The sequence below is a fragment of the Dermacentor variabilis genome, chromosome 6, assembly GCF_050947875.1.
Source record: "Dermacentor variabilis isolate Ectoservices chromosome 6, ASM5094787v1, whole genome shotgun sequence".
NCBI classification, from domain to species: Eukaryota; Metazoa; Arthropoda; class Arachnida; order Ixodida; family Ixodidae; genus Dermacentor; species Dermacentor variabilis.
In genome coordinates, this window is record NC_134573.1 from 63,123,979 (window position 1) to 63,142,400 (window position 18,422).

At 48.6% G+C, this 18,422-nt stretch overlaps 1 protein-coding gene across 3 annotated transcripts in view; it reads right to left on the minus strand.

The window, feature by feature from the left end:
* LOC142584182 (uncharacterized) overlaps positions 1-18,422 on the minus strand; it is a 174,080-nt gene that overhangs the window by 61,946 nt on the left and 93,712 nt on the right. For all 3 annotated transcript variants that reach the window (XM_075694349.1, XM_075694348.1, XM_075694347.1), the window contains one exon: positions 933-1,082. In XM_075694349.1, the coding sequence (XP_075550464.1) occupies positions 933-1,082 (150 nt within the window). The remainder of the gene's footprint in view (positions 1-932; positions 1,083-18,422) is intronic.

Below are 18,422 nucleotides of genomic sequence, written 5' to 3' on the forward strand. Positions count from 1 at the left end.
GATAGCAACATGTTTTTGATTGGGTCATGCTACATTTATGGTTCTTAGCTCTTAAGAAGCAGTTTAGACACAAAAAGGAGACCGACGATTCGATTGTGGGCGTAGGTTGGTAAAGATGTGTGCAATAAATTGCTGATAGGGGCAAGGCAAAAACCAAATACTTGCGAATAATGTATATTTGGCCTAGAATACAATAACGTCATAAATGAATTGGGAAATGCAGCGTGTGTCAATCTGCACGTTTTATTTCAAACTGCATTCGTAGTAAAAGAGTTCATGATTGTAAGGATGTTTAAGGACTCCAACTTTTCCATAGATATTTAAAAACGCAGATCTGCCTGCAGAAGTAAACGTTATCAAAAACAACAGAAATATGTGCTCTTCGTTTTCTAAAAGGCAATGTGTTTGTATAGAAGTCTCTATGAGGCGAACTTCACAGCTCTGTTTTTTCACGATACTCCCTTGCTTATTCCATTTTCCTCAAAAATTATGCAGCCATATCAGAGAATAAGTTTACTGCGTTGTTAACCGGAGTTATTTGCACGACGCATTCGAACCGTTACTTAGAGCACGATAAGAAAGCATCCGGAATGCTTTCAAAAACTACTCCTACTAAAAATATTTTTTCACGGATTCTGAGGCACAAATTTATGACAGTCAAGGAATGAAACTGCTGAAGGCCCAATGGACTTTGCTCAATATGTTTCAATGTTAGAAGATTGCAATGGTTTCAAGGTTAAATGTTTGAAATTGTGAGGAAGCGACAACAAACCGCGAAAAATAGTCATAGCAAATGCGAATATAAAACGCACTACCACCATCTTTGTGGCACGAAGTATTGTCTCATATAAACACTCAAAGCAGAATTTAAGCACCTAAAGGGGAAGTAGTCGCTCCACATGCGCCAAAAAATATTGGTGAAAAATGTTTACCCTCTTGTTGAATTTTTCGTATTGAAGTTCGTGTTCATAGATCCCATTCTTATGCCATTGTAACCCGGTTTTGAAGCATTTGGCCTTCGAAGAATCAATCATGCTTTTCGATGCGCCAACCATGACGAGCTCATGTTTGCTCCCAAGTAACTGGAAAGAAGTTATATTTAACAGTGTATTAGAATTTGATAAGTGGTAGTTGTGCGGAGCAATCGGCAAAGTAGTTGCAAGGCTAGGTGTACGTGTAACTAGCACCCTTCATAATGATGTAATGTTCCGTCCTTATTCGGCAATGTTCACAGAGCACATTTCTTAAGTTACCAAACGTTTACACTTATTGGTTGTCTTTGTTATGGTAGCATGATGTCTGGTGCCGCAATAAGTTCCATGCGTCTCGACTAGAACGCGTTGGAATGCAGTCGAAAAAAATTTCATTATATTTCGGGCATGGATTCCGGGATGATTTGTTCACTGATTGTGCCTAACGCTCCCTACCAATAGGATATCTATCAATGATGTCACTGTTAAAGCCTCCATAATTGCGCACAGTGGGCCAAAATAAAGCGTGCGCATAGCTCGGTACGTGACCATTTTTGTTCTCTCTCGTCAGTATACATGCAGCTGCTACCAGGCATTGGACTCGCGCCGAGCAGCAGAACGGTAGTTTCGCCACAGGCAGGGAGTGTATAGCTGAAACTAAGTGCTCACTGCAATTACCGTTCGAGGGTACAGAATAAGTCACAGATCTGTCATGTATTTTAGTCCGCACGGTTAACCCCTTTTCTCAATAAGCCTTGGGGTTCGCATAAGCACTATGATATCGTTGTGTCCGAAATTGTTTCAATATTTTACTATAGTAAGATGTTATTGGGAACGTTGATATTGTTTCTCAATGTTTTACTTGTAGCAGTCACTTTCCACGAATTTTAAGGATGTAAATGTGCTGTGAGACAGTAACGCGCCTTTCAACAGCAGTAATTCCATTACATGGAATTACTGCATTTAGTCCATTAATGTGCTAAATGCAGCAGAAAAATATATTTGCAGCACTCAGGGTTTAGGGATAGTACGAGAAACATGGAAGAAATATACATTGAGAAATAATTACTTTTAAAGTGCGAAAAACGACTTTATTGCGAAATTTCAGTACAACAAAACTGAGAGCATCGTAATGGTGAAAATTTAGAATTCGAATCGAATAGTTCTTGCTATTCGATTCGTATTCGATTTGAGAATTCGCTATTCCAAGCTGTCGAACAGTTCTACCATTCGATTACTATAGGGATGACAGCTCTTTCCGTCTATTGGGAGAAAGACTGATTCGAGCGAAAACTCTCCCTAATCCTTCTTCTGCAGGAAAAAACGCGGTTGTTGTGCAGGTGCATCAGTTACTAAGCGAACGCACAGACGAGACCACGTAGATGCGTTGATGCTCAAGCAGTCCGTAATTAGGCTTGTCTCGTCTGTGGCAGCCTACAAATTCGCTGTGCCAATTCAGCAACCCAATTTATTATTTGATCAATCTAGGCAACTTTCTATTGCTTCAAAGCGCTCTGTGGTGCACTAGTCAGGTACTTAGCTCAGGGAACTGAGCAATACAGACTCCTGCGTCCATCTGGTGACTGCTACGGTTATAGCCATAGTGCTGGAGGTACGACCGCATTTCCCGCGCTTAATATTTAGGTTCGGCTCGGTTGACCACAGATTCATTTGTTAACGCCATTATATGTATGGAGTAACATTAATAATCCTCTTGTTGCAAGGCACACTTAAGTACTCCCCACAGAACCTTTATATGTATTCATCTATTAATTCGGTTGATCATACGTTTATTGCAAGGTAACGCTGGCGATGAAGTGACGATAATGGTCGCCTGACTAGACTGTAGCTCTTTTTTTTCATTGTGTAGAACTTAAAACTATTCGACATTCGAAGGTTACTTTTCTCGTGTATTCGTAATCGATTCGATTGCAACGTTATTGGAGCACCGCAAGAAAACAGCTTGATGTGCTCACTCAGAAAGGACCAGCCAGGTACTCCCCATCACCACAACCACTATTTTATAATTTTCAATGTATGGTGTACTGCCTGTTTTGTGGCTTGCTGTGTGGCCTTTAGGCCGAACTAAGGTTAATGCTAATCAATTATGCGGAACTTTTGCGCTACCTAGAATCCTGTAGAATTTCCGTATGAATTCAAAATATCGTCTCGGGCGATGTCGTCATCATTAAATATTATAACAACGTCCAGCGTGGCTATTTCCAATGTCTCATGCGCAGCTGGCATTTGAGTACTATGTAATGCTTACTAACAGATGAACGTCGAGCATAGACCGATTCCTGCGACAGGGGCATATGCGACTGATGATTAGACCCAACAAATCGAAAATAATTATTTCACATTCCACATCTTTTTCTCATAAGCTTCCGATATTTGTGAAAAGCTTTGGGACTTCGCTCACTTCACCAGTCTACCACGAGATGTCACAAAACCGCTAAAATTGAGCACGTCAATATAATCTACACTTGTTCAAGGTGCGTTATAATGCTCACCAAAACTGAGTTTTCGCTCCGGGCGATTGCCAATACCCGTAGAACAAGTCTACTGAAGAAAATAACTCCTCTTCCCTGCAAATCACGGAAGCCGTCGCCGATGCGCGGCAACGAGTAAACGTCCTTGAATGCGATCTCGTTCAGCCGTCGATAATCGACGCAGAAGCGAATGGAGGCATCCGCTTTCGTAACAAGAACGACCGGTGACGCATAGGCATTGTTTGATGGCTGGACAACACCGCGCTTGAGCTTCTCAACCACCTGGTCGTTAATAACACGGAGTTCTGAGGCAGAGACATGATAAAGATGTTGTCGCAGGGTGCATGACTTTCCGTATGTATATGGAGGGGGGGGAGGGAACGGTTGACGAGCGATCCAGAGTAGAAGAATGGCTGTCAAAAGTAGTGTGGAACTTTAGAAAGAGGGTGTTGGAGCCGTTCAGAAGAAGACGCTTTGTTTCCGACAGAGCGATGGAAAGAGGCGAAGCACTACTGATGAGCCTTGGCGTTACATGCAAGGTCCGCTAAGGTCCGTAGAAGTTGAAACGACAGGAGCGCCAAAGGGGCAGTTGCTGTCGGCGAGCTCAACGTGTCCGAGTCATTCACCACGAAATAAACTTAGAGGCTGTATTCTTAAAATATTTGCAACCTTTTGGGTTTATATTTGCCCGACAACGATAAGCGTCATCTGCCTTGTTTGCGTTTGCCTTCTTGAAAACGCTGCGCTCGCTACTTTCCTGTCGAGAATTCTTTTCTACGCTGTAATGCGCGTGGCGTTCGTGACTCGGAAGTACCGGGTTCTCTGTGTTAAGAAAAGGACGTGCGGGCAAGGCAGATGACGAATATTGTTGTACTACAAGATACGCCCCATGGGGTTCAAATTTTTTAAGAGTGTATGCAAATATGTCGCAGGTGAGCACCGTCATGACTTCATTGCGAAGCGTAAAACGAGCGAAGCACAGCCGTGAGCGTTTACGGCGAAAGCGTATGACGAAGGGCGTAAATAAAAAGGACAGGCACCATCAGGACTAGCTCTTCATCGAGGGAAGAGCATAGGAGGATGGCGATGTCGTCACGTACAAGCTGTTCGTTCACAGAGGCGGGAAATTGACAGCCTTAACAACAGGAAGAATAAAAAGTTCCATTTCGGCACAGAAACAGTGAATAACGTCGTCATGATTGTCAAGAAAGTCTCAGCCTAAATTTGACATTGGAACGCGAATAAAACTGTGAATTCAGCGGTATAAGTCCTTCAATGGCAAGTCGCGCAGTTCGCGCAGCGCAATGCGTTATGTTTTGCCCGCTCCTGTTTGAAGAAACAGGTCAAACAGAAGCGTCAAAACCTTTCCAAGTAAATTACATAGTTTGGCGCTAATCACGGATACGATGGCTCCTGTATCAACAAGTGGACCGGTCGACGACTCTTTGGACACACACTTCAGTGACATTGGTTGGAGAGGGACGAGGACTGGCACTTTTCGACGTGGACACAGCTCCTGCCTCGGGAACTGCCGCGATCAGTTTTCCTGCTTGGTGGATTCGGTACGGTGACGCATCGAAGAAAGCGAGTGACGACATGGAGAATGCGAGTGGTGCGCACGTACAGGTGGGCGATTGGGATAAAATGAACAGGTAAGGTGGTTGGGAGGCACCGAAAAAAAAAATTGAGGAAAGGAAGGTGGTACTCGCCAGGTACCAGGGTGTAGTATCAGGGTGTAGATGAGCCATATGTAAAAATACTGGAAGATATCTATAGCGGCTCCACAGCCACCGTAGTCCTCCATAAAGCAAGCAACACAATCCCAATAAAGAATGGCGTCAGGCAGGGAGATACGATATCTCCAATGCTATTCACAGCGTGTTTACAGGAGGTATTCAGAGACCTGGATTGGGAAGAATTGGGCATAAAAGTTAATGGAGAATACCTTAGTAACTTGCGATTCGCTGATGATATTGCCTTGCTTAGTACCTCAGGGTACCAATTGCAATGCATGCTCACTGACCTGGAGAGGCAAAGCAGAAGAGTGGGTCTAAAAATTAATCTGCAGAAAACTAAAGTAATGCTTAACAGTCTCGGGAGAGAACAGCAATTTACAATAGGCAGCGAGGCACTGGAAGTCGTAAGGGAATACATCTACTTAGGGCAGGTAGTGACGGCGGATCCGGATCATGAGACGGAAATAATCAGAAGAATAAGAATGGGCTGGGGTGCGTTTGGCAGGCATTCCCAAATCATGAAAAGCAGGTTGCCATTATCCCTCAAGAGAAAAGTTTATAATAGCTGTGTCTTACCAGTACTCACCTACGGGGCAGAAACCTGGAGGCTTACTAAAAGGGTTCTACTCAAATTGAGGACGACACAACGAGCTATGGAAAGAAGAATGATAGGTGTAACGTTAAGGGAAAAGAAAAGAGCAGATTGGGTGAGGGAACAAACGCGAGTTAATGACATCTTAGTTGAAATCATGAAAAAGAAATGGGCATGGGCAGGACATGTAATGAGGAGGGAAGATAACCGATGGTCATTAAGGGTTACGGACTGGATCCCAAGGGAAGGGAAGCGTAGCAGGGGGCGGCAGAAAGTTAGGTGGGCGGATGAGATTAAGAAGTTTGCAGGGACAGCATGGCCACAATTAGTACATGACCGGGGTTGTTGGAGAAGTATGGGAGAGGCCTTTGCCCTGCAGTGGGCGTAACCAGGCTGATGATGATGATGATGATGATGATGACTCACCGTATGTTTGGACTAGGAAGCATGCGAAGATGGCAGAAGCGCGTTAGGTGTCCTGCACCACCACACGTAGAACGAATCGGACGTTCATCTATGGTGCGCCACTGCTAGGCGTACGCTCAGTGTCGCGGCACGAAGGTGGCAGAACGCAGTCGTTCTATTGGCGGTTTAGGTGGCGATGAGAAAGCCCAATGTCAAGGTCGGACAACTGCTCCTACGTAATTAAGAGGTGCAGTGACTGGCGGCAGATAAAGGACTTGAAGGATAGCTTGAGAGACTTGCTCTTGGATGAAATTGCGGAGCCTAGCTATCAAAGAGGGTGAATGACACTGGCTAGCGAACTCTGAGCAAACGAGCTCTTGAATTTTCACAGGCAGAGGAGCGTGGTCATTTCCGATGGCGAGGCGTGCTAAAGAATTGCAATGCTCAGGAGGGCGTCTAGTCCGAAGGCATTGCCTGCGCAGCTTGTCGTAGCTATGACAGAGTCCAATTGCATCGACTACTCAGCGAGGGCTGTTTGATCCCAGCATTTGGTATGCGTCGCTTCAATACCCTTCCCTTTCATTGCGTATTTGGTCGTGTCTTCATCGCGCACCGATGCGTTTGAGCGCTTTTTAAGGTCTACGAGTTGGACAATATAGCTGGTCAAATTTTCACTCACGTCCTGGGACCGAGTCAACAGGCGTTGCTCCGCGCGAAGCTTTCGGACAGAAGGGTGCGCGAAAACTTTGGCGAAACTGTTCTTAAAGACGGTCCATTGAGTATTGTTGCTACTCAATGCACCGTCTAGAACAACTATAATTCTAGGGTTCTACGTACCAAAACAATGATTTGATTATGAGGCACGCCATAGTAGGGGACTCTGGTATGATTTCGACCACCAGGGCATCTTTAACGGGCCCCCGATGCATTCATTCTACATGGGCGTTTTTACATTTCATCTCCATCGAAATGCGGTTACCGCAGCCAAGATTTCAGCCCGCAACTTCGTGCTTAGCAGCACAACATCATAGCTGCTAAACCCCCGCGGCGGGTGCTTCAGTGTTAAGAAACCATAACTTGGCAACGTCTGACAGGCAAAACATTGCGTTCCTCAAATTCGTATCATCTTCCCAATTGTTATGGGCCCTCACTTGTTTGTATGAGTAGATAAAATCTTCCACTTGTTTTTTCCAACGGTGCTATTGAAGATGGATGGAATTCGCTGCAAGGCACCGGCACATACCAGCGTGGGCGCTGACGTCGAAGGAATGGTACTTGCGTCGTCGGCAGTGCTGTGGGGCCCCGTGTGACCCCGGAGTTCCAGGGTGGACGAGGGCCGGCTGCTCCAGTACAGATGTTTATTGCGATGGGACGCGGGAAGACCAGATAGCAGTCGCAGATGTTCAGGCAAACGAGCCAAGCGAAACAACCACGAGCACATGTCGACGGCGACGTCGCTTACGCACATGTCACCTTTAACTATACAGAAAATGCGGCAGAAGACAGCTCACGATCACTGCCGACGGTAACGCGTTAGCACTGAATCAATATAGCGACACAACGTATTGCCAACGTCGGAACGATTTATGTAGTAAGGGTGTAGTGCAGTGGGACTCGCCTCTCGTGCTTATTTTGGAACACCCTGCGCCATCAGATTTAGCTTCCACGAAGCCGGTGCATGCAAGCGCGGAGAAACGCGTTACGCGGCAACCGGATTCTATCCTCACATTTCTTTCTGGACGTGCTGCGCCATCTAGTGTCACCACCGAGGACTTCGTGTGTAGCTTTCAAGACGAGGAGCGTTGCGCGCTGGTGCGGGCGAGCGCTCAGAATTCTTCCCCGCTTGGAGTGGCGCGAGCCAATGGGGCCCTGAACTAAGGGCTCCACCCTGCGAGGAAGTCGCCCAATCTCATGACAAATAAATGTTTTCTCTCCCTCTCTCCCTCGCTTGCCGCACACCTAATGGCGCAACTGAGTCACCGAAGTTGGCGAGATGTTCCTTGAAGAGTAGAACATACGCACAGCATGGCGCAGCTCGCTAAGGCGTTGGCGTGCCAAGCGTTCAGTGAAAGCGACACATAAGCTATGCATTTGGGGCGCTGCCTGCTAATTCGTCGGGTATTTACCTAGAGAGCCTGTGCAAGAGAGGTACGTATGTGCACGTTGGCGCGTACTCAGTGACCCACGTTGGTCCAATGGTTGGTTTCGAACCCTCTTATCTGAAAGCCACAGCACGTTCCGATACCCATTCCGCCACTAACCATCTAGTGACCCAGGTAGGCGGGAACACAGTAAGATACAAACTTAAAAGCATAGATAGATAGATAGATAGATAGATAGATAGATAGATAGATAGATAGATAGATAGATAGATAGATAGATAGATAGATAGATAGATAGATAGATAGATAGATAGATAGATAGATAGATAGATAGATAGATAGATAGATAGATAGATAGATAGATAGATAGATAGATAGATAGATAGATAGATAGATAGATAGATAGATAGATAGATAGATAGATAGATAGATAGATAATTAGCCCTTTTAAAGTGCGCAAAGTACCGAAAGAATGCTAGCGCAATAATATTCGGTAGACCCCATGCCATGGTAACGGTGGACGGTAATGCGTTTAACATTCAATAAGTATCGCGACAGAACGTATTGCCACCGTCGAACGCAGTTGTTCTGTTCCCTAAAAACACTCGGTGCCATCTAGCGTCATTGCCGTGAAGCCGGCGCATAGATTCGGAAATGCAAGCCGCGCTGGGGCATGCGAGCACTGAGAAAGGCGTCATGTGGCAGCGAGGCTTTTCTTTCGTGCTTTTTTCTAAACACGGGCGCCATCTAGTGGCGCAGCCGAGAAGTACGGTGCGTGACCTCGGAGACGAGAAACATGGCGTGCATGTGGGTGCAAACGCTGAGATTTGTTCACTCGCTCGCTGCACACAGAGTGACCCAAGTGGATGAGAGGTTTATTGAAGAGTTGAACATGCCCAATGCCTTCATAACACAGTCTGCTAAAGCATCCAGTTGCTATCATTGATGAAATATTGGGGCTTGGGCTTGATTCCAGCTAGAATCACCGATATTTCAAGTATCTTTTATTGTTACTGTAGAACGGAACACACGTAACGGTACTTACACCGTGACCGTAGTTAGCGTCAAGGATGTTGATTGAAAACCAACCCACACCAATCAGCACGTACTCAGTGCCGCGATTCGGTGTCAAAGTGTTTTATTCAATAGAAGTTCGTACCCAATGGCGCTAAGAGCCCGGATGTCGCGTTGTGTATTTTTCAGCGTTTTCGTGCACCGGAGCATAACACATTTCGAAGGTGACACGCAGGTTTCGCGGTGACGGTGCTAGACAGCTCTGAGTTTTCATAGCGTAGCTTGAAAAAGGAGTCCCACTGCAGTGCACGGCTCACACGTGTCTCGTTTCGACGGTGGCAATAAGTTGCGTCACTATATTTACACAATGTCTAACGCATCATTACCCTGGATAATTATTGTTACATAGTTTCTGCCGACTTTTATTTTTGTAAGAAAAGATCAGTAAAGGAAATGCGTAGTATATAGCGCTTAAGTATACTGCCACTCAGTCAATTCGTGATCTTACGATTGAGCAATAAATTTGTGCTTGTGCTCCGTACATGCGTAGAAACTTGTGTATTTCAGAGTAGGATAATTTGCGACTCAGTCTCAACAGCGTGGTCGGCCTCCTTGGCAGCAACCAGTCTGTCTTTTATATGTGAGATATAAAATTGGACGATCATTGGCCAAGTATTATTCAATGTTTGAAATTGGCACTTCAAAAGAAACACGTGTGCTTGTCACGCGCTCATGGAGTATGTTTAAGCAAAGCTTTCATTGGTTTATGCGAACGGTGTTCTTGTTCAGCGATCATTTGCAAGTATAGAGCACATAAGCAAGTTGGGAACATTTTTACCGGGAAATTCTTTTCTCAGCATTCGAACATGCGCATGTGGCACTCGAACCGCATGTGGCACTGGAACATGCGGATAGATCGTGTCACGACGAAGTAACTACGGCATGACAACGGCTGCTTCACAACGAGAACGTGACCGCAGTGGGTTGACGACATCAGAAGTACCGCGACGAAAACGTGTCGATGAAGTTTCCACGATGGCATGATGAAGGCTGTATAAATATAGCCGATTGGCGGCGCTGGCTAAGAACTACATAATTACAATGACGGCATGACGACGGCGGCGTGCTTGCTTTGGGCTGGAGTCTGCATTTTCGTGCCTCACTTGCCGCCTCGGGCCGCCTCTCACTGCACTGTGCGCCGTAGAAGCTAATTGCGTAATACCGAAACAGCCAGTACCCTCAGAAACGGCGTTTCGCGCCGGTCCTGTCGTTTGTGTTCTTCTTCCTGAGTCCTGGCCTTCTGCGCCTTGCCTTTGCTTCAAGCATGAACCAACTAGCCCAAGCAAGAGTTTTACTTGAGTTTTACTCTCGAGTATGTCCCGACTCTTACGTACTAATGTGGTCTTTGTATTGGACATGCGTCGAGCCTTGTATGGCATGGAAAAGCAGCAAAAACACACTCACGAGACTGAGTAGGCGAGCCTTTTAAGGGTCCACCAGGCTAGGGTTTATCAGTACGGAATGAATACTGTAAGTTTAGCGCCAAAAACAAGGACTGAAGGAGGGCACATCCCAGGCGGTAACTTCAACTGCACTCCTTCTGTCCACGTTTATTGCGCTTCACACGCAGTATGTTGTATCAAAAGACCAAACCTATACCCTTCTGACATGAATACATTCTTTTAGACTGGCCGCCTCTACTGGCTGACACGATCTGATTTTGAACGCGATAATATTCATGGAATCAATTTAAAGGAGGAGGAAGAGGAGGAGGAAATAACCTTATTGAGTCCTGAGGAATCCCTCCCCACCCACTCTTGGTTTAGTGGTCGCCAGGGGTTGCGGGCCGCACCCAAGTTGGGACGGAAAGCCCATGAGCCTCTGCCCTTTCGTGAGCCCTCCGGACGGCCCCGAGCAGGGTCTGGTGGTCGTCGCTTCGCAGGGCGTCCACCCAGTCTTCTTTACTGAACATGGTGCCGCTTAACGTGGAGCATTGCCAGAGCATGTGCGCTAGCCAGCAGTACGATTCGCCACCATCCGGACATTGCGGCTCTACCTCTGGTGAATAAAGGCTCAGTCTGCCTCTCGAGAGAACGGCCCTGTCTGAAGCACTCTGAATATCGATGACTGCGGTCTATTGAGTTTAGCGTGGGGGAGGGGGAAGGTCCTCCTCAACGGCTGATAGTGCGATGTTATTTCGTTGAAGATGAGCAGCGGGTCTCGGTGCTCCCCTCCCTCCCCGTCACTTTGCTCGCCACGATCACCGCGGTGCGTGAGTCCTCGCGCGCGGCCGTGCGCCAGCTCGTTGGCTTTGGGAAAGATGGGGGTGCACGTCAGCCCCAATGTGGGCCGGAAACCATTTGCCGATGTGATGACCCGCGGCTCCCTCGTTGCCGAGAACGGTTGCCGGTTCCCGCTATATCGAGGCCGAAGCGAATGCTCTGACCGCCGATCGCGAATCTGTGTACACGTAAGAACGTTCGGGATCCCTCGTTGCCATGGCTATTGCCACGTGTACGGCCACTTCGGACGTTACCCTCTTGACCAATACTGCGTTAATGATCGTCCCATCCCAGCGTATTGGCATGGCCGCGTACCGGTCGCTGCGCCCGTACTGGGCCGCGTCTACAAATGCCGCCAGTGCAGGGCAGTTGGCGGTCGATTTCAGCAGTGCTCGGCCCTTCGCCTTTCGGCATCCCTCTTTGAACTGCGGGTGGACATTTCTCGGAAATGGTTCTACCTTGAAATTTCTCCTGACCGCCGCCCTGAGCGCGACCTTGCGTGCGTTGCATTGTTCCTCTGCATTTATGCCTGCTTCTTCTATGATGCGTCTGCAGGCCCTGGTGGTCGACAGCCGCACGAACTGTGCCTTGGTCTAGGCTTCGATGATTTCAGCTAGCGAATTTTGGACCCTTAACCGATCGAGCCGCTCCGTGCTTGTAGTGATTTAAAGACCTAGCACCGTTTTGATGCTCTTGCGCATCAGTGTCGCTATCCTGGCCGCGTCTCTCTTGATCCATTTTAGAACCGAGGCTGCATAACTTACGTGACTCCTGAGGAAGGCGTGGTAAAGTCTCATGAGATTGCTCTCACTGAGTACTTCCCTGCGGTTGGTCACCCTGAGGATCAGCCGGAGCATGTTCTCCGTTTTGGAAGTGAGTTTCATGACCGTTTGCGTGTTACCGGCTTTAGCCTCAATTAGCAGCCCCAGGATTCTTGTAGTGTCTACTCTAGGGATCCGCTGGCCGTCGCTCGTGTTTAATTTGATCGGTATTTGATCGATCGGCGTCAAATTCCTCATGCCTTGTTTCGAGGTCCTGTACATCAACAGTTCCGATTTTCTGGCTGACCGGCGGAATACCGTTTCTTTCAGCTACTCTTCCATTGTGTCCAGCGCCGCTTGTAGAGACCACTCGACTTCTGCGTCGGACTCTCCCAGGCACCACACCATAATTTCATCTGCATACACGGCATGATTGACGTTGGTCACTCTCGTCAGCGGATCCGAGAGCCATTTCATTGCTAGATTGAATAATAGTGGGGTGAGCACCGCCCCTTGTGGGGTGGCCCTCGCGCCCAGCGTGTACCGATCGGACGTGGCCTGTCCTATTTTGATCGTGGCCTTCTGGTCTCTGAGGAAGGAGCCTATGTAAGAGTGGAATTTCCGGCCGAGCCCCATCACCGACATCGTTTCCATTAGAAATCTGTGTTTGACCTTGTCGAACGCTTTCGTTAGGTCCAGGGCCAGTATGCCCCTGGTGTCTCTGGTCATGCCGCCGATGATATGCTTCTTGAGTAATAACATGGCGTACAGTGTCGAGACACCTGGTCTGAAGCCCACCATGTTATGTGGGAACAGGCCCTCTCTATGTGCAGCGATACGCGGTTATGTATGGCATGATCCGCAGTCTAGCCCACGCACGAGGTTAGTGATATCAGCCGCATGTTCTACGCCGAAAGTGTGTCACAAAGTGCGTGCCCGCGGCCCTCTCGAGATGGCCGCCATTGCCGCCGCAGCTGCAACGCCCCTTGCACGGCGATGGGGAAGAGGGCTCTCATCGTTCCAGACCCCGCCGGACCGGTTGGTCACGTGGGTCGCCGGAGCGTGACGAGGGACGGCTCGGCGAGCGGCCAGAAGGGTTTGGAAGACGGAGCAGCGTGGTCGCGCACCAAGAGACAGCTGAAGAGGTTGTCGGAAGGCTAAAATCTCCAGGCCGAAGTCTTCGCCAGTCGATCCACAGACGGTGCAAGTCCGTGAAGATCTTTGGCAGCGACGTACCAGCAGCCCGATGCTCTTTAGATCGCGATATCGGCGAGCACGCCACATATAAGCCTCGTGTTCCAGCCCACTCTCAGAACTTTCCGCCGGAGTATCTTTTTTATACGCGTTTCATTTTGCATTGAATTATTAATCGCGTGTTAATTCTTGTATGTTCTGTTAGTGCAGTGTTGCCGCGTTTATTTTGTTATTTGGGTAGTGTTAGTAGTTCGCAATTGGTGGGCTTTCTGTCGCGCGTCGCCTCAGGGCGTGCGCTGTGTAGACCCGCACGCCTTCCGCGAAGCTAGGACCATCTGCTTGTAGTTTGTATATTCTATTTTTCTTTATGGCTCAGGCATGATTTTTCTTTATTAAATTGAGTGTATGTTTGTACGTCGCCTCCCGTCTCATGCCTCTGGTTCATGGTAGATCAAGCGTGGACCTTACCGCCGGTCAGCTGTCGAACCATCAATAAATGCACGCGGGGTGCGTTTGTTGTCGCCGCATCCCCACCGACTCGGAGAGTGCGAATACGTTACCACCAATCCTTTGCAACTGGCGTCCGCGACAGGACTCGCTGACCGCATCTTCCGTGACCACGAGGCATAGCGTGCTGAACAGACGTGTAGCGCCGAGAGCGGGATAAGGCCGAGATATGGCTGATGGACTGCTCCATGAATTGGAGCGCATAGTGGCCGTCGCGGTGCAGATGGGCCTTGAGGGGCCAGGGCTCCGGGAGGTTTTGCGCGAAATGGGCTCCAAAAAGAGGCAGATCGTCGCGAACGCAAGAAAGCGCGCGGGTTGCGACAACGTGAGGCCGAGGAGTGCGATGGGGCACGGTCTTCCCAGACCGTCCTCGAGTTGGAGAGGGAAATTGCGCTGTTGCGCGCGGAGAACCGTGTCGAGAGCCCGAGGCCTCTTTCCAGACCTCTGGTACTCTCCCGTTTCCCACGCTCTGTTGATTTCTTCGGTGAGCTTCTCGACCGACTTTCCGTCTAGGTTCCTCAACAGTTTGTTTGAGACCGTGTTCGGACCTGTCGCCGAGCGTCGGTTGAGGCCTTCTGAGGCATTCCAAATATTCTATTCCGTGAAGGGCGCGTCCAGTTCTTCGACCGCTGCGCCGGCCTATTGTGTATAGTCGCCGTCGCCTGACGGGCCCATTGGTAGATACGTCTCAGCCAGCTCCTGTAGGAGCTCCCTCTCTGTTTTGCCCTCCTCCTTTTGCTTGCGTAAAATCCTATCGATTGTCAATATCTGATTGCCTTTGAATTGCCTGTCGTCTAACAGTTTCTTTAGGAGGTTCCATTTGCCCCCGGCTCTTATTTGCTGTTCATTTGCCCCCGGCTCGCACACCTCGTTCCACTGTTGCTTGGAAAGCTCGATCGAGTACGCTTCGATTTCCCGGTTTAGTGCCGCTACTTTCTTTTGCAGTCTGCGATTTAGTCTTGCCGTTTTCCACCTGGCCGTGATGGAATTTTTTTCCTCTAATAGGTGTGCCAATCTCGCTTACATCCTTTCCACGTTCAGTTCCGTTAGGACGACCCTCATTTCGGTGCTCACGTCCTCTTTGAGCCTTCTAAAGAGGCTGTCTAGGTTTGCGTATTCTCTTGCGTCTTCCTTCCTTATTTTGGGGAGGGCGTCCTGTCGGTGACCTTAAATTTTCTCGGTGGTGCCGCCCTGATGGGGATTGTACCCTTCAGTATGTAGTGGTCGCTGCCGAGGTTCTCGTGCAGGTTGCGCCACTCGACCGTTCGCACGTTTTTGACGAAGGTCAGGTCGGGCGTCGTGTCCGGCGCCACCGACGTGCCAAGTCGAGTCGTAGAGCGGGGGTCCGTCACCATCTCTGGCGATCACTTAGCACTCCAATAGCCGCTCTCCCTTAGGCGTTGGCCTTGCGTAACCCCACGCTTCGTGCGGGACGTTAAAATCTCCCGCCACTATTAGCGGAGCCCCCCTTGCCATTGAGGTCGCCTTCGTTATTATCGATGGAAACGACTGCCTGTGGTCAGAGGGCGGACTGTACACGTTCACTACGAATACGCTGTTTTTCAGCCAACCGTATGGTATGATCTCAATCGCGGTTACCTCCGCTTTCGCGTTGCCTAATTTCAAATCTCGTTCCTGGAAAGAGCACTTGTTTGCGAGGAGGATCGCCACTCCGCGCTTACCCTGCTCGAATTGCGACGAGGTGACCCGGTAGCCGGGCAGGGTTGCTTCGTTACCCAGAGTTTCTGGCAAGAATATGACGTACGGTTTGTCTGCCTGTGAGGCAACGAACTGTAGCAACGGAGCCTTGCGCTTTTTGAAGCTAGCGCAATTCCACTGTCACACAACGAGCTCTCTAGTTGAGTTGTTTGCCATGACTAATGCCTTGGATTTGTTTAGCACCTGCAGGCGCCATGTGTGCTTCGATGCGCGTCACAATTTTAAAAATTCTCGATTTTTGCGTGCCAACATGAAGATCTGATTATGAGGCATGCCGTAGTGGGGGACTCCGGAACAACTTTGACCACCTGATTTTCTTTAGTGCGTCCCCAATGCACAGGTCACGGGAGTTCTTGCATTACGCTCCCATATAAATGGTGCCGCCGCCGGGTTGTGATCCCGCAACCTCACGCTTAGCAGCGCAACATGGTAGCAGCTAAGCCGCCGCAGCGAGCTATGAAACCAATCATTTCGCCAAGAAATACGATTGTAGTGCCACGAAGTACATGCGAACACCCATTGCCAAACTGTATAACAGGCCCTCTAGCTATGACAAAGTGGCCTTGGAGGAGGAGGAGAATGTTCGCCTACACAATTTTCTAAGCGTCGTCCTCCATACAGCATTGGTCCACACTCATCAAGCTGGCCGTAGGTAGTGAACGTATAGTGACCAGCAGCTAGTACGCAAGTAGTGATGTCACGGTCGTTGTCATTAATCTTGGCTGTGGCTGGCGCAGCTGCAAAGGTCACGCTAGAGTGTTGCCAGTAATTGACTGCAACGTTCGCCTGAAGAAAACTTGATGATTTAGACAGAGTAATGAACTGGCCGATGTAGGTGAAGCCCCGAAGCTTGATTCTTGATGTGGACTAGCGCAGGGCATTTATCAGGCGCCCTCCTGCAGTACGAATATGAGTGTCAATCCACTGCGCAGATATATATCGCGGTATTTACACAAGGTTCTCATTCACAACAGACGTCTCTGCAACCGTACCGATGAGCGCAGTGGCTGCCTGGTGTTGTGCCATACCACGTGCCTATCGTCGAGGCGATGGGAGCTCTCATACTACGTGCCCCACGTGCATATCAGCGAGGCGACGGGAGCTCCCACTTCTCCACGACGAGTCAAGAATTCAACGAGGATGTCTTTAAGAAGCACCCAGCCATCTCGGCGACGAACCAAGAATCCGACGCGAGTAACGTCAGCAGCTGCGAAACTAGTCCCTGCCGACGAGTGGCCACCAAAGGGACTTCAGGGAGAACCCGTCCATTGTGAGCAGAGAGAGTCGCCTCCAGCCACCCAGTCGGTCTGATGCGCTCTTGCAGCTATATGTACACTATCATCCGCTATCTTTAAATATTCTATAAAGTTTTTCGTTTCTTCTTCGTTTGGGAGAAGATTGTCTCTTGTCCTCCACCCCGAAGTCACAACAGTGGGCATCTATGTTATTGGTACGCCACAATGTTCTTGCACCAAACTACTCTGTGCCTGAAATTTGTTGTCCCACGGTTGATTTAGTGGAGAATTTCTAGCAATCACAACGTCAGCAATCTCCCCTCCTCCGGTCGCTGGACTCAGTATTCTCGGGTGTCAGAGCTGAACGAGTGACGTCTCGTTGTGTTTAAAGCCGATCGTGGGCTGGACGGCCTGTTTCGCGTGGAATCGTTGAGAAAACTAGGTCTTGGCGTACTCGAGGTAGGCTGCGATTTTCAGCAGAAGTCTCCCATTGCGTGCACAGGGCGCCTTAAGTGAAAAGAAGTGGAGCCCCACACGGCAGCATAGACATGGCTTGTAAAGGTGATCGGATTCACCGCAGTGAAAACCGAAAATCCACAGGTCCGCTGTGCACCAGCCTCCCCTCTTCAGTGCGCTCTTGAGCATTGTTGTCATTTCAGCGATTATATCACTTGATTAGGTGACTCACTTGTGTGTTTAGCAACAATTTTTTTAATTAGCGAATGGCTTTTTGTCGGGGACGTGACATAACAAGGGACGACACTTCAGTGACTTGAAAATGAGCAAAACTTGGGACACTATCATGTAAAACTATTCTAGGTTGTTTCTATTTCATTTTTCCAATCAGCCCTGCATGATTCACTGAAAATTTTTCGCGCCACCTCCTCCACTTCGCTTGTCTGTCACGTGATGGCACGGAAACAGCGAAAATTCCCCATCTCCTATGACGTGTACACACTGATTTTGTATAGTCACACCCAACAAAAAAAACCATATTTATGCAACTGCCAGACTCTTACCTCTCCCAGTGATCTCGAATTGCCCCTATATTGCGCTAGCTGATTCCAAGTTGTCTTCAAATTTCCGAATTTCCCCGCCACCTAATTTGGGACCGTCTTCCACTGCTCTCTTTTCTTCCTTGTCACGCATTGTGTATGATTATTTCACCAAAGGTTATCTGCCCTACCGATAGCATGACCTGTCCAGCTCCATATATTTTTCGAGTAATGTGAACCACAACATTTGGTACACCTATTTACTCTTTGATACATGCTGCCTCCCTGCTCTTAATGTACGCCTAACATTTTATTGCGTAAGCATTCTAGGGTTACTTCCCGCGGAAACCTGCCTCTATACCGTCAGTCTGTAACGCATGACACGATGGGCTCAATAGGTATTTATGGGGTGCCGTG